Source organism: Gorilla gorilla, chromosome 18 (genome assembly GCF_029281585.2).
Source record: "Gorilla gorilla gorilla isolate KB3781 chromosome 18, NHGRI_mGorGor1-v2.1_pri, whole genome shotgun sequence".
NCBI classification, from domain to species: domain Eukaryota; kingdom Metazoa; phylum Chordata; class Mammalia; order Primates; family Hominidae; genus Gorilla; species Gorilla gorilla.
Window position 1 is genome coordinate 119,721,905 of NC_073242.2, and position 19,965 is coordinate 119,741,869.

The window sequence follows — 19,965 nt, forward strand, 5'->3', positions numbered from 1 at the left end:
AGCTGTTGGGTACACCTCCCAGACGGGGTGGTGGCCGGGCAGAGGGGCTCCTCACTTCCCAGTAGGGGCGGCCGGGCAGAGGCGCCCCTCACCTCCCGGATGGGGCGGCTGGCCAGGTGGAGGGCTAACCCCCCACCTCCCTCCCGGACGGGGCGGCTGGCCGGGCTGGGGGGCTCCTCACTTCCCAGTAGGGGCGGCCGGGCAGAGGCGCCCCTCACCTCCCGGACAGGGCGGCTGGCCGGGCGGGGCGCTGACCCCCCCACCTCCCTCCCGGATGGGGTGGCTGGCCGGGCGGGGGGGCTCCTCACTTCCCAGTAGGGGCGGCTGGGCAGAGGTGCCCCTCACCTCCCGGACGGGGCGGCTGGCCAGGCGGGGGGCTAACCCACCCACCTCCCTCCCGGACAGGGCGGCTGGCCAGGCGGGGGGTTGACCCCCCCACCTCCCTTCCGGACGGGGCGGCTGGCCGGGTGGGGGGCTGACCCCCCCACCTCCCTCCCAGACGGAGCGGCTGGCCGGGCAGAGGGGCTCCTCACTTCCCAGTAGGGGCAGCCGGGCAGAGGCGCCCCTCACCTCTCGGACCGGGTGGCCGGCCAGGCGGGGGGCTAACCCCCCCACCTCCCTCCCGGACGGGGTGGCTGCCGGGCGGAGGGGCTCCTCACTTCTCAGATGGGGCGGTTGCCAGGCAGAGGGTCTCCTCACTTCTCAGATGGGGCGGCCGGGCAGAGACGCTCCTCACATCCCGGACGGGGCGGCAGGGCAGAGGTGCTCCCCACATCTCAGACAATGGGCGGCCGGGCAGAGACGCTCCTCACTTCCCAGATGTGATGGCGGCCGGGAAGAGGCGCTCCTCGTTTCCTAGATGGGATGGCGGCCGGGCAGAGACGCTCCTCACTTTCCAGACTGGGCAGCCAGGCAGAGGGGCTCCTCACATCCCGGACGATGGGCGGCCAGGCGGAGACGCTCCTCACTTCCCAGACGGGGCGGCAGCCGGGCAGAGGCTGCAATCTCGGCACTTTGGGAGGCCAAGGCAGGCGGCTGGGAGGTGGTTGTAGCGGGCCGAGATCATGCCACTGCACTCCAGCCTGGGCAACATTGAGCACCGAGTGAACGAGACTCCGTCTGCAATCCCGGCACCTCGGGAGGCCGAGGCTGGCCGATCACTTGCGGTTAGGAGCTGGAGACCAGCCCGGCCAACACAGCGAAACCCCGTCTCCACCCTGGAGGATTGTTTTAACCTGGGAGGTGGAGGTTGCAGTGAGCCGAGATTATGCCATTGCACTCCAGCCTGGGCGACAGAATGAGAATCTGTCTCAAAAAAATACTACTAATAATATAACTCCACTTCTTTCTGGCCTCCATTGTTTCCGTGGAGAAATCAGTGGGCGCAGGAACCCTTGTTCCTCTCTGTGTGTCAGTGATTGGATTATGATGTGTCTGGGCTTGGACATCTTTTGGTTTGTCCTGTTTGGGATTCTCTCAGCTTCTTTAGTTTATAGGCTTATGTTTTCACCAAATTTTGGGTTTTTAGCCAAATTTTATCAAACAACTTTGTGCACCTGAGTGTTATCTTTTCTTCTGTCACTCCAGTAGCATGAACGTTAGCCCTCTGTGTGTTGACTTTCCTGGTGATTTTTCTCTGCTGTTCAGATTTTGAACAGTTGTCAGTTTTGAAAGTTGTCACATTCGTTTCTTCATCGTCCTGCTCCTGAACCAATCCATGACATTTTTTATTTCTGTATTTTTCAGTTTTTAAATTTTTGTTTGCTTCTGCTTTATATCTGTTATTTCTTTGTTGAGACTTTCTGTTTTTCCATTTATTTCCAGGTGTTTGCCCTTTCTTTCTTTTTCTTTTTTTTTTTTTTTTTTTTTTTTTTTTTTGAGACAGGGTCTCACTCCGTCACCTAGGCTGGAGTGCAGGGCTGCAGTCTTGGTTCACTGCAATCTCCACCTCAAGCAATCCTCCCACCTCAGCCTCCCAAGTAGCTGGGACTATAGGCATGCACCACCACACCTGGCTAGTTTTTATCTTTTTTGTAGAGACAGGGTTTTGCCATGTTGCCCAGGCTGTTCTCAAACACCCGATCTCAAGCAGTCTGCCCGCCTCAGCCTCCCAAAGTGTGCCCTTACTTTTTGGAGCATTTTTATAATAGTGCTTTAAAGTCTTTTTTAGATAATTCCAATAACTGTGTTGTCTCAGTGCTGTTGTGTTCTTTTTCTATATGAGTTGCTATTTTTCTGGTTTTTTCCCGTGTTGAGTAACTTTGTATTGTACCCTGGATATTTTTAATGTTAGGGATGAGATTCTTGGTCTTGTTGACATTCTGTGAAGGTGTTGAGGTGTTTGTTTTACTGTGACTTGGTTGGCTTAACTCTGCAAAGTCTGACCATCCTTCCCTGGGATTGGTCTCATTGTCATTTTATTTGTAGGGCCTTTGCCTTGCTGTCTTTACATGTCCCACAAGCATACTGACCAGTGGCCAGTCTGACCACGTCAGTGGAGCAGATAAAGGACAGCAGTGGAAAAATTCACGAAATTCAGATAAAGTCCGTGGTGTCTTTGAAAAAACAAACACAAGGCTCTGAGCAGCCAGGAGTTAGGCTGGGCACTGCATGGAAAGCCCCGTCACCATGTGGGGCAGGTGTTTCACCCCCGTGAGTGGCGTCAGCCCCTCCTGGAGGAGCCCAGGCTGGCGGGTTGGCAGCCCCGTCATCATGTGGGGCAGGTGTTTCACCCCCATGGGTGGCGTCAGCCCCTCCTGGAGGAGCCCAGGCTGGCGGGTTGGCAGCAGGACGACACACTCGGCAGAGGCTGTCGTGGGGCAGTGTTGGCCCCACGGCGTTTGAGCGCCCTTTCTCCACATCAGATCAGTGTGTTCTGCTATTTCACAGCTACTTCCCTGGCCCCTGGTTTTCTGAAGTCCATTCCAGATGGCAGGTGATGAGCCTCAGTGAGACTCTTGTACGCATCCCTTGACCTCCTGGGTCACAGCCAGTCACTTTCACAGTAGAGAAGGGTGAGGGTCGTGGAGCTGGCAGCTGCTCATCTGAAGCCCCTGCTCCTTCTCTGCCCTCCCCAGACCCTCCTGACCTATGAGCCGAGGGCTCGGCCGGTGTCTTCACAGACCCACTGTGTCCAGGGCCTCCCGTGTGCTCATGCCATCTGCTCCTGGTGCTGCAGGGACCCCCAGCCCAGGCTCATATAACCCAGCCTCCCTCCCGCCCTCTCCATGGTCACAATAGAAGAACAGTGAGGCTGTGTTTCCTGGGGCCATGGCAGTGCCTGCATGCTTAACAGGGGCCTCCAGGGACCCTCCACCCTCAGGCCCCACCTTCCCTTCCCACGGAGTCTTCCCTCTTGTAATTGGTCACTCAGCCCTGTGGAGGGCACTGCCCGCTCCAAGCTGCCTCAGCCCCTGTGGGCAAGGTGTGGACAGATGCCCGCTGCTGTGTTCCCTGGTTTGAGAAACGCCCCCGAAGATGGGATTTGGGCACAGGTTTTAGATGTGGACAGGCTGCCTGAATCCAGCCCAGGCTCTGAGTGCTGAGGCCTGGGCCGGTAACATGCTCAAGTGTAGAGGATGGGGTAGGAGCACGTGCTTCTGTGGCTGTTCTGGGAGGAATGAAAGGACACCCAGCTCCCGGCCAGGGCACCAGGGCCTGCAGAGGACGGCGGGAACGCTTAGCTCAGCATGGTTGGCTTCCACCTGTCAAAGCTGCGTTTTCCAAGCATTCCAACAAAGCGCGCAGTTTCAGAAAGCACGCGGCCCTGGGTGAGCCCTGGGTGGGCGGGGAGCAGCCCACAGTTTCAGAAACCACCAGTCCCAAGAGGGTGTGCCCAGCTCTGACCTCCATGTTCTTCATCCTCCACAGGTGACCCCAGGGCTTGAAGAAAAGGAGGGGGAGCTGCTGGTGAGGGGACCCTCCGTGTTTCGAGAATACTGGAATAAGCCGGAAGAAACTAAGAGTGCATTCACCCTGGATGGCTGGTTTAAGACAGGTGGGACCCAGCCCCATGGGAGTGGAGGAGACGCCGAGGGGACAGGCAGGAACTCATTGCTGCCCACGTTGAGTGACACCGAGGCTGGGAGTTCCCAGAATTTTCAGCCAAAGGCAGAAGATGGGGTGGAGTGGGGCTGGGGGCCACTGTTACGGCACTGCCTCCTGAGCACCCGGCCTCTAGAGCGGGCTCCTTGGCCCTGTCCCTCAGTGCCAGGGGCCCCGGTGCCCCATGACAAGGCTTCTACACTGTCCCTCAGCGGGACAGCCGCTCCGGCACGCACGTACCCTGACCACAGACGCCGGGCCCCACACAGCCCTTCCTGGTGGCCCTGCTGCCCCTCGTGGGCTGGGGCACCCTCCACCTCCGAGGTGCACCCCTGCAGCCAGAGACCTCACCACCCCCACGCTTAGCCACACTTGTGCCCTCCACATCCTTCTCCCCACCAGGGTCAGAAGTCAGCTGACGGAGTGCGGTTGGTTTGCAGTGCGGCTGTTTGTTTACTGTTCCACAAATTATCGCATTCTTTCTGCCTGCCAGAACAGGCCTGTGGGTGAGCGGGAACCTGTCCACCTGATTGAGGTGGCCCAGGAAGCCTGTGGCGGTCAGGAGAGATGGCGGCGCCCCTGGAGCCTGCTGGCAGCCCCCACTGCCACCCTCCTGCTCTCCCTGAGCCTGCCCTGAGCCGCTGCTGCCTGACCCCCCTCCTTTGTGAGAAGCTGGCTTGGTCCCAGGATCCCACATCCCTCCCCATGGGGCATATTTGGACAGTGGATATTTGGACATTTGGATAGCGGATGTATGTGGATGGACATTTGGATAGCGGACGTATGTGGATGGACATTTGGATAGCGGACGTATGTGGATGTGTTACTAGGGGGTCCTTGCTCCCAGAGCTCCCAAGATGGTAGCGGGCAGCTTCCAAAATGGCGGCAGGCCGCTTCCAAGATGGTGGCAAGCGTCGTGTTCTCTGACCTGGGGTTCTTGGCCTTATGGATTCCAAGGAATGGAATCTTGGGCCATGCGGTGAGTGTTATAGCTCTATTAGAAGCCATGGGCCACGGAAAAGAACCATGGAACCCAGTGACTAGTGTTCAGCTTGATTAGGATGAACGTGGGTGCTTAGCTGTGCAGGAACAATGGCGAGCCTTTAGGCCGATTGGGAGTGGCAGTGGGCGCCTCGCTGGATCAGGAGCACAGCGGACACCCTGCGGGATCCGGAGGGATGGAAGTCAGCGGCGGGTCTGCAACGGCGGCAAACAGCAGTGGTGGACGGCGAGCGAAAGCTCAACTTGAGCCGTAACAACCACGGACCAGAAGAGAGTGTAGTTGCAAGATTTAATAGAGTGAAAACAGAGCTCCCATACAAAGGGAGGGGACCCAGAGAGGGCAGCCGTTGCCAGGTTTATATCCTGATCATTGTCCCTCCTGCTGTGCTCTCAGGAGATAGATGATTGGCTATTGTTTACCTCCTCTTTTAGCCTAATTAGCATTTTATTGAGCTCGCTTTACTACCTGACTGGTCGGGTGTTAGCTAAGTTGCAAGCCCCCTGCTTAAAGGTGGATGTAGTCACCTTCCCAGCTAGGCTTAGGGATTCTTAGTCGGCCTAGGAAATCCAGCTAGTCCTGTCTCTCAGATGGACATTTGGATAGTGGACGTATGTCCATGGATATTTGGATAGCAGACGTGCGTGGGTGGACATTTGGAGAGTGGACACACGTGGTTGTGTGGCTGCAGGTACTCACCGTAGTGTATTTATCCGGAAGATGTGCACGTTGCTCCTGACCCCTGGGTGGTGAGATTGCGGTGGTTTTTCTTTTCCTTTTTTTTTTTTTTTTTTTTGGCCTGTCTATATTTTATGCTGAACATCATTATTTTATAATAACCTTTAAGTAATATTTTCCAAAAAGAGAGGCCCATTTTCATGCATCAGAATCTGCTGGCCCAAAATCAGAAACGCATCTGCCCCATGCCCTTCCACAGGGAGCAGAGCGCAGGGGCTGCAGCGTGCAGGCGGGATGGGCTTCTTGAGGGATGCTGGAAGGGGCGGTGTTGGCCTGCAGCCTTGCCGCCTCATGGCCTGATCCGGTGGGTCCCAGAGGCCCTGGAGCATGTGCTGCTGTGAGGCAGGTGTGCTAGGTGTGTGGCGGTTCCGCACGTTTGCAAAGTGAAGGTTCCGTGAGCCCCTAGAGCAGAGGCCAGTGCCCCACGCGGCATCTCATAGGCTTCCCAAGGTACCCTGGGAGGCACCTTCGTGGGCCGGGCATCAGCAGAGGACCTGGGGCTGGGGCCCTAGAAGCCTCTCTGTGACAGGATGTGGTCAGCACATCAAACACTCCCTCCCAGTTTATCTTTTTTATACATCCCCATTAGCGCATGCTGATCTGGGGAAACAAGCCTGTCCATGACTTCCCTTCAAATGCAGAATTACAGGAACCAGACTTGAGCAGGTCTTGCTCTGAGCGTCCCTCCAGCGCCCTCTGAATGCCCCAACCCCAACCCGACTCACGCTGCAGTTGTTGTATTTAGTTAGTTATTTTTGAGACGGAGTCTCGCTCTGTCGCCCAGGCTGCAGTGCAGTGGCGTGATCTCAGCTCACTGCAACCTCTGCCTCTCGGGTTCAAGCAATTCTTCTGCCTCAGCCTCCCAAGTAGCTCGGATTACAGGCGCCCGCCACCACGCCTGGCTAATTTTTGTATTTTTAGTAGAGACAGGGTTTTGCCATGTTGGCCAGGCTGGTCTCGAGCTCCTGGCCTCAGGTGATCCGCCCGCCTCGGCCCCCCAAAGTGCTGGGATTGCAGGCGTGAGCCACCACGTCTGGCCGGTTCTTGTATTTTTAAATTCAGGTAAAAGCTGAAGACGTTTTCTTCTTTGAAAGCACGGGAACCACAGCCCTGTGGATTTTGTGAGTCGCGGGGCTCCCGGAGCCGCTGGGAGGGCAGCCGTGTGAGATGCGGGCTGTGAGTGCGGAAACACTCGCAGTCGCCAGTGCCGAGGCATGTTTCAGCCGGGGCGGAATCCATGCATTAATTATTGTAAAGAGATGTCTTTAGGAGAAAATGATTTTGAAATTCAGTTTAATTTCATTGTAATGTGCTGCAAACAGGAAGGGAGTATGTGTGTTTAATTGGCTCTCGGGGGTAAGGCCTGGAAGCCGCATGCCTTTGTCACAGGCCATTAGCGATGCTGCTGCATAATGAGAGCCTGCAATCAGCTCACAGCTGCCGCTCCTGCCGGGAGAGCATGATATTAAATAGAAATCAGGAGAAATTAAACTTAACCCTTTCCCTGGCCAGCCCCTCCTGCCACACGGATTCTGGCATAAGCCGGCGGGCACAGGGGACAGCCAGGGATGGCTGGACACAGCCGAGGATGGCCAGGATGGCCGAGGCCGGCGTACAGCTCCTCAGCGGCCTCCTCCGGGTGAGAATGAGAGGAGAGGTTGCCAGCTTTGATGCCAGCCACTCCTGCCTCCCCCACCTGCCTCTGTGCCTACAGCCTGCTTCTGCCTCAAGATCCCACAGCGGACTTGTGAGGCCAGGGGTCTCCGCCGCTGCTCAAGGAGATGTCAAAGGTCTGTCTCAGGTAACTCCTCTGACGGCCACAATGATCTCTGCAGATGTCAAAGGTCTGTCTCAGGTAACTCCTCTGACGGCCACAATGATCTCTGCAGATGTCAAAGGTCTGTCTCAGGTAACTCCTCTGACGGCCACGATGATCTCTGCAGATGTCAAAGGTCTGTCTCAGGTAACTCCTCTGACGGCCACGATGATCTCTGCAGATGTCAAAGGTCTGTCTCAGGTAACTCCTCTGACGGCCACGATGATCTCTGCAGATGTCAAAGGTCTGTCTCAGGTAACTCCTCTGACGGCCACGATGATCTCTGCAGATGTCAAAGGTCTGTCTCAGGTAACTCCTCTGACGGCCACGATGATCTCTGCAGATGTCAAAGGTCTGTCTCAGGTAACTCCTCTGACGGCCACGATGATCTCTGCAGATGTCAAAGGTCTGTCTCAGGTAACTCCTCTGACGGCCACGATGATCTCTGCAGATGTCAAAGGTCTGTCTCAGGTAACTCCTCTGACGGCCACGATGATCTCTGCAGATGTCAAAGGTCTGTCTCAGGTAACTCCTCTGACGGCCACGATGATCTCTGCAGATGTCAAAGTTCTGTCTCAGGTAACTCCTCTGACGGCCACGATGATCTCTGCAGATGTCAAAGGTCTGTCTCAGGTAACTCCTCTGACGGCCACAGTGACCTCTTCAGATGTCAAAGGTCTGTCTCAGGTAACTCCTCTGATGGCCACAGTGACCTCTTCAGATGTCAAAGGTCTGTCTCAGGTAACTCCTCTGACGGCCACAGTGATCTCTGCAGATGTCAAAGGTCTGTCTCAGGTAACTCCTCTGACGGCCACAATCATCTCTGCAGATGCTCTGACTCCGCGTGCCCTCGCTCAGAGACACACGCACACATTTGCCGCCTGGGGCGAGTGGAAGGTGACATGGAGGTGGGCACCTCTGCTGGGCAGATGCGGGAGCAGCAGCAGCAGCAGCCCCTCCTGGGGGCATCCAGGGGTCAGGAGAGGGGCGGTGGGGCAGGGCGGCGTCCCTGCAGGGGTGAATGGCGTCTTAGGCTCCAGCCGGGAGAGGAAACCTGACGACCGAGCTCCTTAGAGAAGAGCCAGGGATCCCGGGAGGACCACCAGGAGCTTGTGGGGAAGGATTGAGGGGAAGAGCCCCAGGTCCCGGGAGGACCACCAGGAGCTTGTGGGGAAGGATTGAGGGGAAGAGCCCCAGGTCCCGGGAGGACCACCAGGAGCTTGTGGGGAAGGATTGAGGGGAAGAGCCCCAGGTCCCAGGGAGGACCACCAGGAGCTTGTGGGGAAGGATTGAGGGGAGGAGCCCCAGGTCTCGGGAGGACCACCAGGAGCTCACGGGGAAGGATTGAGGGGAAGAGCCCCAGGTCCCGGGAGGACCACCAGGAGCTTGTGCGGAAGGATTGAGGGGAAGAGCCCCAGGTCTCGGGAGGACCACCAGGAGCTTGTGGGGAAGGACTAAGGGGAAGAGCCCCAGGTCCCGGGGAGGACCACCAGGAGCTGACGGGGAAGGATTGAGGGGAAGAGCCCCAGGTCTCGGGAGGACCACCAGGAGCTCACAGGGAAGGATGGGGAGAGGGGAGTGGGGGGTGGAGAACCCCCAGACTGAGAAATTCTGCTCGGAGCTGGGCCCAGGTGGCCCCATCCCCCAAGGTTGAACATCAGCCCAGCCACCCGGGCCCTCCACGTGCTCATGGGCACCACTGCCGGGCACTAGCTTACTTGTCACCCTGTCTGAGGCGTGTTGGGGCAGGAGCAAGAGTCCGCTGCTTCCAGGGCCCAGCTGGGGCTCCATGTGTCCCTGGGCACCCCAGAACCCTCTGGGTCTCAGCCGTTGGGTGCTTACGTCTGGGCCAGTGGCAAAGGGTTAAAGGGACCTTGTGACTTAGTTGGGACGCACTGGCCTCAAGAAGCGAAAATCAGAGGGACAGCAGCCCCAGCCACCGGGGTTTCCCTGTGGCGCCAGAGCTCCCCGGCAGGCACTGTGGAGGCCAAGTGGGGACCGGTGGTGTGGTCCCGGCCCACAGCCTCTCAGCCTCCCACAGCCTCTCCCTGTGGTAACGAGGTAGACGCTGAGCCCCAGGCCTGATGGCACATTTGAGGTCGGGGGGGGGCACCTGGGCTGTTCCTGCAGCTGTCCCTTCGTCCGGGGGAGGGACCTTTTCAGAAGCCCTGGGGCCTTTGTCTCATTGACCAAAACTCTCCTGGCCATGCTGCCTTCACAGGACACTGGGCATCTCTGTGGGGCAAGGGAAGGAACACAGGCATCCTGGTGGGGCCCCAAGACCCAACCAAGGCTCCTTTGGCTGGTGCCAGCCTCTGCGCCAAGGGTGCCGACCAAGGTCAGAGCCGATCGCGGGGATGACAGGTGCCGAAATGGCCATGCTTGCCCCAGCCCCTTTCATCTGGCAGAGGGACCTCGCTGGGCCTGCCACGCTCAGCCAGGCTGTGCTGTGAAGCCCCTCTCTTGCCTTCTCGGAGCCATAGGTCCACGCTGACAGCTCCTGAGAGGGACCATGTCTTGCTGCCTGCAGGTGCCAAGCTGACTGATGGGCCATGCTGAGGAAGGTGCCCCAGCTCTCCTGCAAGATGCCCTTCTGTGCAGCCTGCAGGGCCACCAGGCCGACGAGACGGCCGTGGTCTTCAGATGTGTCTTAGCCTGGGTTCCCTAGAAAACACATGAGTACTCTGGGCAGAGGCTGAGTGTTTTTACATTTTTTTTTTTAAGCCAAAGTTACACACCCGTGGCTTAAAGACCCAAGTAGTTTCAGCAGTTTGAGAAGAAGAATCACAGCCGTGCCCCTTCCCCAGACTCGCCGGCTGCTGCTTCTGTGCGGTCCCCGCATCCCGAGGGCCGCCAGCGCCGCCACCTCCAGGCTCCTTTTTGCTGCCATGGCTTGAGTCCTGCAGAGGAGGCCCCTCCTCAGGCGCGGCCGGGCTCAGTCCCGTACGGCATCTGCACTGTTGAGACCATGGAGTCGCCGCTGAGAACTGAGCCCAGGAGACACTGAGGTTTTTCCTCTTTCTTTGTTTTCCAGAGTCGGGAAAGTCTTGGTTTTCTTGGTCTCCTGGTGCCAACTCCTCGTGGGCTGGGCTGGTCTCCCCATGGCGCCTCCTTCCCCGTCACCACCACCCCTTCCCTCCTGCTGGGTCAGGACCTCGGCTCCCAGCCCACAGCATCCTCCTCTTCCCTCTTCCGCCCCCAGCTGTGGGGACTGCTTTCCCCTGGGGCTTCCTGAGGCGGGTGTGTAGGGTCCGTACTTGGAGACTTGCGTGTCTCTCCGGGTCTTCTTTCTGCCCTCAGCCTTGCTTGCTGGTTTGGCTGCGTATAGGGTTCAGGGTTAGTAGTCGCTTCTCTATCATTTTCTGGCCTTCAGATTTGCTGCTGCCACAGCCGTGCTATTGCCCCCCTCTTTTTTTTTTGAGACAGAGTCTTGCTCTGTCACCAGACTGGAGTACAGTGGCGCCATCTCGGCTCACTGCAACCTACGCCTCCTGGGTTCAAGCAATTCTCCTGCTTCAGCCTCCCGAGAGTAGCTGGGATTACAGGTGCCCGCCACCACACCCGGCTGATTTTTGTATTTTTAGTAGAGACGGGGTTTCACCATGTTGGCCAGGATGGTCTCGATCTCCTGACCTCGTGATCTCCCCACCTCAGCCTCCCAAAGTGCTGGAATTACAGGCATGAGCCACCGCGCCTAGCCATGACCCCCTCTTTTTAACGTACAGGGTCTCCTCTGTCCCCAGATCCCTGAGCCCAGGTTGAGGAGCCACCAGCTGAGGACGGAGCCAAGGTCAGGGAGCCGCCGGGTGAGCACTGAGCCCAGGTCAGGGAGTTGGGTCTCAGGCCGTCACTGGGACTCCCTCTGCCTTCAAGAAGCCTCTTCCACCCTTGGCCCACATAGGAGACCTGGATGGTACTGGGGTCCAGGTGCAGAAGCCTCCAGTGTCCACAGGCACCTGAGCTTCCACCACCTTCCCTCCTGCTGGGCGGTGGCCTGTGCCTGGCCGCAATGGAGGCCGCCTGCCCCACTGCCCCTCTGAGCCTCAGTCTGTCCTCCCTGCAGCCACCTCCCCTGGCCAGGTGCCCCGGGGTAACTGGTGGAGGCTTTCACGTAACTTGGTTTCCAGCTGCCTCTGTACACAGGCACCTGTTCCAGGCTTGGCCTCCCTGTACACACACAAGCACCTGTTCCAGGCTTGGCTTCTCTGTACACACACACACGGGCACCTGTTCCAGGCTTGGAGGCTGGGGACTCGGGGGCAGAGATCTCAGGGCAGCAGCTTGGGCGGGGTCCTTGGGCAGGGCCTTGGGCTTCCCTCGGCACTTTCCTCAAGGACCGGGGCCAAGCTTCACATTCTGTTGCTGGCATCAGTGCCATTTGGGAGCAAAAGTCCGACAGGCTGGGTCTGGGCCTCTGTTCACCTTGTTTCCTGGGATCGCACTTTGGGTGCTGGTGTCACTCCAGATCCAGGCTCGGGAACCACATCTGCACAGCAGAACAGGCACTGTTCTTATCTTGCGTGCGGGTCAGGACACCCCCCGGCCAGGAGTGCTTCCTCCGAGGCCCACAGACAAGTTTTCGCTGGGGGACTGGGGACCGCAGCACCTCACTACACCCACACTCCAGAGAATTCAAATCTGAGTATTGGAAGATTTATTTTCAATTACAGTGGAAGGCAGAGACATGAAATAGCACCAAATTCAAAAGCAGCTCATAAATCCAGGTAATAGGAGTTTATTGATTGCTACATTGTATCTGTCAGAAGAAAACTTTAATGCACACATCAGGCCGAGGACATACACAGCCCATTGGCAGCCGACTCCGATTCCAGAATCGATGCATTTTGATAAATAGGTTGTTATAGAAAGTAAAGGTTATTTAAGTTGTTTGACGTGCATTTCACAATGATCGCAAGTTGCCCTGGAGCCCTCTGAACCTTCTGAGTCGCCCTCGCTGCCGCAGGACCTCCTCCCGCAGTGTCCGACCTGCTCTTGCTTGGCTGAGACTTTGTTTAAACCCTGGCTCCGATGCCCCTGAGCCCTTGATAGCAGCGTCCCAGCCTGGAAGAACAAAACCAGCCACTCTTCCCCTTGGCAAAGGCACAGCAAGGCGGGTGAGGCAGGCGCTGAGTAGTCTGGGAATGGGCAGGGAGATGTCAACCCTTGGAGCTGAGACTGCTGTGTGCTGAGAAGCTAGAACAAAGCCTGACATGTTCCAAGGGGCAAGCTCAGGGCTGGGAGGGAAGCAGCAGGGCGGCCCCTTTGGGTGGGGGTGCTCAGGCCTTGCAGACAAGACACTGGCCAGAGGAGGTGGACCAGGGGCACTGGGGCAGAGGGGCCATGTGTGTGCAGCAGGATGGACCCTGAGGGGCCCCAGCCTAGAGGGGGCCTTTGCGAGGAAGATGCCAGGAACGTCCAGGCCAAGGCGTCCGGGCAAAGGCATCCAGGCCCAGGAGACGCATGTGGGACTTGGGCTTTCCTCTGTGGGCAGTGGGAAGTCTCTCCCTACCCCTGGAAGGAGCTCCAGGCAGCAGTGAGGATGGGGATTCTGACACTGGAGTGGGGAGCCGGCCCTGTGGTGCTGGCTGGGCTGAGAGCGGCACCACCCTCTGATGCCCAGGGTGGGAAGGACACACAACTGCCACCATGCACTGAGGACCCTGCACGCCACACACGTGCTCTGAGCACTGAGGGTACCCTCATGCCACGCACACGTTCTGGGCACAGAAGCACCTCTCAGAATCGTCCCCGAGACAGGCGTCCGTCACAGAGACAGGTCTCAGTCCTGCACTGATTGTCTTCGCCCAGTGCTGCTGGGGGAGTCTCAGACACAGCCTTTTTCTGACAGGTATAGCTGCCACTTTCTCCGGCACAGAAGCCTGGGGCCCTGGGAATGGCACCATGTTGCGCGCCGACCCCTATGGTTCTTCCCTCCGCATGGCTCAGTGGAAACCGTGCGTGCAACACAGCAGGCAGCTGGGGCATGTGACGACCCTGGGGTTGGAGGCCAGGCAGGGCTATCACTGAGAAGCAGGGATTTGGGGCCTGGGGCCCGGGGAATGGACAACTCCCCAAGCTGCCCCCACCAGTCCTTCCTGAGCACTGGCTCCGGAAGAAGCATCTCGGGGCAGAGGCAGCCAGGCCCAGGCAGGGAGAGACCCCCGAACAAGGCCTACAGCAGGGTCTCAGGGCCTGACCATGCCAGAAACGGCCCAGAGCCAGAGAGGATGGGCAGATACTCAGTGCCACCATTCCTGGGAGATCTCAGCACCAGGGCTTCGACCTCTGGGGATACACACCCACACCTGCTGAGATATAACACATCTGCAGAGAGACAGCCACACCTGCAGAGACACACCCACACCTGCAGAGACACAGCCACACCTGCAGAGATACAGGCACACCTGCAGAGACACAGCCACACCTCTAGACAAACCCACACCTGCAGAGACACAGCCACACCTGCAGAGACACCCACACCTGCAGAGACACAGCCACACCTGTAGACACACCCACACCTAAGGAGACGGGGTCTCACATTGGGCGGAGAGGTTGGGTCTTGCATCTGATCAGCCATTGATGGGCCTCTCCTGTGAAGGGCACTCATTCCTTGTATTCATAAACTAGGTTCATGTGAATTTGTTCTTTAACAAGTTATTGCACGATCATAATCCATTGCCGACGTTGGCGTGACTCACCATGTGATGAGCCCACTTGGGGCTGGTGCTACTGGAGATGGGGAAGAAAATTGCTCCATAAACCAAAAAGCAAAATTTTAAAACTTATAAAAAAGATTCACAGGAAATTAGAAATAACACACAGGAGCTCCTTGTGCCGTCTCCCCAGTTTCTCCCATCATCAGCCTGGTGTGTAACGGTGGTACATCCTCAGTGCCGTGCGTAGCTGTGGTGCAGTCTCAGCCCCGTGCGTAGCTATGGTGCAGTCTCAGCCCCGTGCGTAGCTGTGGTGCAGCCTCAGCCCCGTGAGTAACTGTGGTGCATCCTTGGAGCCAGGACACAGGCAGCTCAAGAGGGTGCCGGGGACTTGTTAGCCTTGGGGGCAGGCAGTGATGGCCTCTCCGGCAGGACCAGAGCAGGGCAGTGGCTCCATGCTGCGCTGGGTCTCTGGGTGGTGCAGGCCAGGGTGGAGCCAGGCCAGAAGCTGTATGGAGGGCCCTGAGCGCCTGGCAGCCTCCCTGGTGTCAGCAGCTGTGGCATCTGTGGGGCAGGAGCAGCCTGGACGGGGTGGCTCGGTGCGATTAAGAGATGCTTTTGGAAGATTGGTGGCTGTCTGGTCCAGAGGGGACACATCAGCCAGGCTGCACAGCAGGAGCAGGAGCCATGGCGGGTCCCACGGGACTTGGGACAGGCTGTGTCCACCCCCGCCCACAGCCCAACCTGCACACCCCCTTCCAGCCGCGCAGTCAGATTACCCCAGGGGCGCAGTGAGACCACTCTCCTGGCGGGGAGCCTCTGGGTTTTCTGCTTCCCATCAGCACAGAGTTCCAGAGCTCCATAAATAAGCCTGGAGCCCACCTGGGCACACCCATCCATCTTGTTTAATAGACTGAGGAGCATGCCATGGCTCTCAAGGAGTGGTGAGGTGATGGATGGGGCCTTTCTGCGTCCAACAGCATGATGTATAATGAAGTATTTATGATTTATTCCAGCTAATAACCCATGTGGAGTGCGGGGTGTGTGGAAGCAGACAGTTGAGGCCTCAGCACTGCCCTTACATGCCCTGCATGCTCCCACAGCCACGGCACACACGTGTACGTGCACATGCTCACAGTCACGCATACCGTGCCCTCCCAGCTGCACACACGCTCGCAGGCACGCACACTGTGGGCCCATGCGTCATGAGACAGCTTTGGGCTGGGAGTACAGGCTCGGAGGCTGCAGCCCGCTCTTCCCGACTCCCCACACTCAGTGGCTGGTGGTGTCTGTGTTGAGCTACTCGAGAAAGAAAGAAAACGAAGGAAGCTTGGTTCCCACAGGAGCTCCAGGAACTGCACGGGGAGGAGCAAGGGCCACGTCGTGGCTTTGCCTTAGGAAGGAAAACGTGGGGCAGCCCCGGCCATTGTTCTAGGACCAGCATGGTCAGGTGTGGAGGGCATAAGATGGGCACCAGCAGGGGGCTCCGGGCACCCAGGAAAGGCCCTGTCCTCAGCCACCAGCCCCTCCCTGTGGCCTCTGCGTGGGCCTTGGTGCCTCTCCCATCCAGAGAGGCTGGGCATTCACTGCTGGAGCCACCGTGGTGGGATGTTGTAAGGTGTCTGGTTCACTTGTTTTACTGAATATTTGGCCTGGATTCTTTTGTGGGCCTGAGAGAAATGGCAGGACAGGTCCTGGTGGGCCTTGGCCCCTCTCCCAGAGCCTGCCTGCATGAGGGGCGGCCCCTCTATGCTGCAGTCCCAGGGGCTCCGTCTGGGGGCCCTTGCAGCAGTAGCAGCACAGCCAGGAGGCCCAGCACACCCTGGCACCCATCCTGAGGGAGGGTAAAGCATCAGACCCTATGCTTGTTGCTCAAAAAAGGCCACGCATCCCACCCATGGCCAGTGGTTATCAATCACTGTGACAGAAACAGGGCCTGAGCCGGCTTCCTAATGTAGGGTGTCTGCAGACCACGGGCCCAGCAGGGCTTCTGGCACCTCCTGCTCCTGGCAGGGTCTGGACCCACTGCTGACCTGCCCCTGGAGGAAGTGCATACAGCTGAGCATGGGGAAGGGACCCCACAGGAAGGGCAGACCCCACATCATGGGCACAGTCCCACCTTGGGACGCACGTCGTGACCACCAGGAATGTGGGCTTACCTGGCATAGCTGCTTCTGCGTTGGGGTTGCCACAGGGTAGTAACCAGAGCCCCCTTTCCTCAGGGGACACCGTGGTGTTTAAGGACGGCCAGTTAACCAGAGCCCCTTTTCCTCAGGGGACACCGTGGTGTTTAAGGATGGCCAGTACTGGATCCGAGGCCGGACCTCAGTGGACATCATCAAGACTGGAGGCTACAAGGTCAGCGCCCTGGAGGTGGAGTGGCATCTGCTGGCCCACCCCAGCATCACAGGTGCGTGGCCAGACTTGGGCCAGGGAGGCCAGGCTAGACAGGTGCTGCCTTCCATGTTTGAGTTTTAGACGACTGCAGGTGAGGCGACGCCGTCCCAGCTGCCTGCAGGGGTCCCTGTGATGCTCACCTCTGGTCCCTGCCCTGGCCAGGGAACATGGGGCTAGTGGGGGTGCAGCCTGCTCGGTGTTGGAGCCACTGACCCCGTGCCCACCAGAGCTCCCAGGCCTGGCCGGGCGCAGCTCCCATGTGCATGATGCCCCTGCAGGAAGGTGGCAGGGAGAGTGCAGAGAGCCAAGGGGCAGGAAGGCAGAGCCCCTGTGAGTGCCCAGCCCCCAGATCTACCGTGGGGAGCCCGTCCTGACTCCCCTCCCCACAGGCCCAGCCGGCACCGGGACGGGTGATTGGAGTGGGGCCTCTCCAAGGACGGGCTCCAGGGCTGCGGCCAGACTGCGCTCTTCCTGTGTGTCCAGGCGCTCTTTGGCCTGTAAGGGTCACTGAGGCGTCCCCATGTTCTCAAACTGTTCTTCTATCTGCAGATGTGGCTGTGATTGGAGTTCCGGATATGACATGGGGCCAGCGGGTCACTGCTGTGGTGACCCTCCGAGAAGGACACTCACTGTCCCACAGGGAGCTCAAAGAGTGGGCCAGGTAGGGCTGGGTGGGGCGGGCAGGGGGCACTCGTGGGGTCTTGGGGGTCCAGGCGTGAGGGCCACCCTAGGTATTGGCATCGTCCGTCTTAGAGGTGGAGGTGAGGGATCAAGAAAGACCAGCAGTGAGGGTCCTTAGAGACCTGAAGGCCGCACACAGCAGGTAGAGATGAGGGCAGGGGGCAGGAGCCGTGCTCAGATTTGACTTGGTGGCAATATTCCGAGGGGGCAGAAACTCACATTCCTGGGACAGGGCCCTGTGCAGCTTGTGATGGGTTCCGTCCTGGTTCCAGGAGAGATCCCGAATGAGCCAGGCCAGGCCCATGCAGGAGGTGCATGGAGCTGAGATCCAGGGTTGACACCAGCTGGCTGCACGCGCTGGGCCCTTCCCCACCAGGCCACAGGCAGCCTGTCCACCTGCCGCCCCAAAGCCAGTGCTGGGCCCCAGCAGAACCACAAGGCACACCCATTCTCCGTCGGCACCTGCACGGCCTCTCCCTCTCCTGCCCTGGGGGTGGGTCCTGAAGGTGCCTCACACACCTCCAGTCAGCTCCACGGAGACCCCAGCACCATCACCATCCCCTCAGTCATTTCACTTTCCCCTCCATGTCCAGGGCAGGGCCTGTTCCTCAATGGTGGCCACCACCCAGTCCTTAAACTCACCTGCATTTTTTGTTTTGCCTTTTACCTTACCCAGAACCTTTCCCCAAGGACTTTCTCCCACCTATCTCACCCCCAGTGGTTTCTGATGCATGGGATCCACAGACCCTCCACCTTTGCCAGCAGTGGTGGTGGTCACGCCCAGGGCTGAACCTGAGCTGTGGCCTCGTCAAAGGCCATCAGGACAGAAGGGTATCCCATAGGACCGTCAGGGCAGAGCCAGGCTGAGCTCGGAAAGGAAGCTTTTAGTTTCACCTACAGTAATTTCTTTTGTTTTTTTAATGTATAAAGAAACGGGGTATAATTGGCTCATGGTTCCACAGGCTATACAGGAAGCGTGGCTGGGGAGGCCTCAGGAAACTTACAGTCATGGCAGAAGGCAAAGGGGAAGCAGGCACATCCTACATGGCCAGAGCAGGAGGGAGGAGGGAGGGGCCACAGAGTGAGTGAGGAAGGAGGGAGGGTCCACAGAGGGAGGGAGGGAGGGTCCACAGAGTGAGTGAGGGAGGAGGGAGGGGTCACACAGTGAGGGGAGGAGGGGCCACAGAGTGAGTGCGGGAGGAGGGAGGGGTCAAAGAGTGAGCAGGGGGGAGGGGCCACAGAGCAAGGAGGAGGTGGGAGGAGCCACAGAGCGATGGGAGAGGGAGGGGCCACGCACTCTCAAACACGCAGGTCTTGTGAGAACTCACTCACTAGCACGAGAACAGCAAGGGGAAAATCCACCCCTGTGATCCAATCACCTCCCACCAGGTCGCTCCTCCAACAGCGGGGATCACAATTCAACGTGAGATTTGGGTGGGGACACAGATCCAAACCATATTGTTCCTCCTTGGCCCCTCCCAAATCTTACGTCCTTTTTCCATTGCAAAATACAATCCTACTTCCCAACAGTCCCCCAAGTCTTCACTCATTTCAGCATTAATTCAGAAGTCCACAGTCCAAAGTCTCGTCTGAGACAAGGCAAGTCCTTTTCACCTATGAACCCGTAAAATCAAAGACAAGTTACTTCCCAGATACAGTGGGGGTGCAGGCATTGGGTAAATACACCAGTGCCAAAAGAGAGGCGCCAGCCAAAACAAAGGGGCTGCGAGCCCCAGGCAGGTCCAAAACCTAGCAAGGCAGTCACTGAATTGTTTTTTGGTTTTTTTTTTTTTTTTTTTTTTGAGACGGGGTCTTGCTCTGATGTCCAGGCTGGAGTGCAGTGGCATGATCTCAGCTTATTATAGCCTTTGCCTGCAAGCAATTCTCCTACCTCAGCCTCCCCAAGTAGCTGGGACTATAGGCATGCACCACCACACCCAGCTAATTTTTGTATTTTTTAGTAGAGATGGGGTTTTGCCATGTTGTCCAGGCTGGTCTCAAACTCCTGACCTCAAGTGATCCACCTGCCTTAGATTCCCAAAATGCTGGAATTACAGGCATGAGCAACCCCACCCAGCCCAATATATCTTAAAGCCCCAAAATAATCTCCTAAGACCCATGTCTCACATCCAGGCTACACTGATGCATGGAGGTGGCTCCCAAGGCCATGGGTATCTCTGCCCCTGTGGCTCTGTAGGGTACAGCCCCCATGCTGCTTTCATAGGCTGCTGTTGTGTGTCTGCAACTTTTCTAGGTACACCACACGGTGCAAGCTGTCGGTGGGTTATTCTGGGGTCTGGAGAACGGTGGCCCTCTTCTCACAGCTGCATTAGCCAGGGCCCCACTGGGGACTCTGTGTGGGGGCTCCAACCCCATCTTTCTCCTCTTCACTGCCCTGGAGCAGTGGCCTGAGCTCTATCTGGAGCCCTTTTAGCCCCAGAGCAACAGGGATGCAGGGGCCAGTGTCCCTCAGGGCAGTGGCCCACAAAACCATTCTTCCCTCCGAGGCCTCCAGGCCTGTGATGGGAGGCACTTCCATGAAGGTCTCTGACACGCCTAGAGACATTTTCCTCATTGTCTTGGCGATTAATATTCAGCTCCTCTTTACTTACGTACATTTCTGCAGCCAGCTTGAA

General features: G+C 58.0%; 1 protein-coding gene across 7 annotated transcripts in view; it reads left to right on the plus strand.

Moving 5' to 3' along the window:
- The window catches only part of ACSF3 (acyl-CoA synthetase family member 3), a 69,191-nt gene that overhangs the window by 41,965 nt on the left and 7,261 nt on the right, over positions 1 to 19,965 (plus strand). For 6 of the 7 annotated variants that reach the window (XM_031002782.3, XM_031002783.3, XM_031002784.3 and 3 more), the window contains 3 exons: positions 3,871 to 3,997; positions 16,527 to 16,661; positions 17,198 to 17,309. In XM_031002782.3, coding sequence (XP_030858642.3) covers positions 3,871 to 3,997; positions 16,527 to 16,661; positions 17,198 to 17,309 — 374 coding nt within the window. Of the gene's footprint in view, positions 1 to 3,870; positions 3,998 to 16,473; positions 16,662 to 17,197; positions 17,310 to 19,965 lie in introns of all 7 variants that reach the window. The other variant, XR_010131648.1, reaches the window with a different exon arrangement.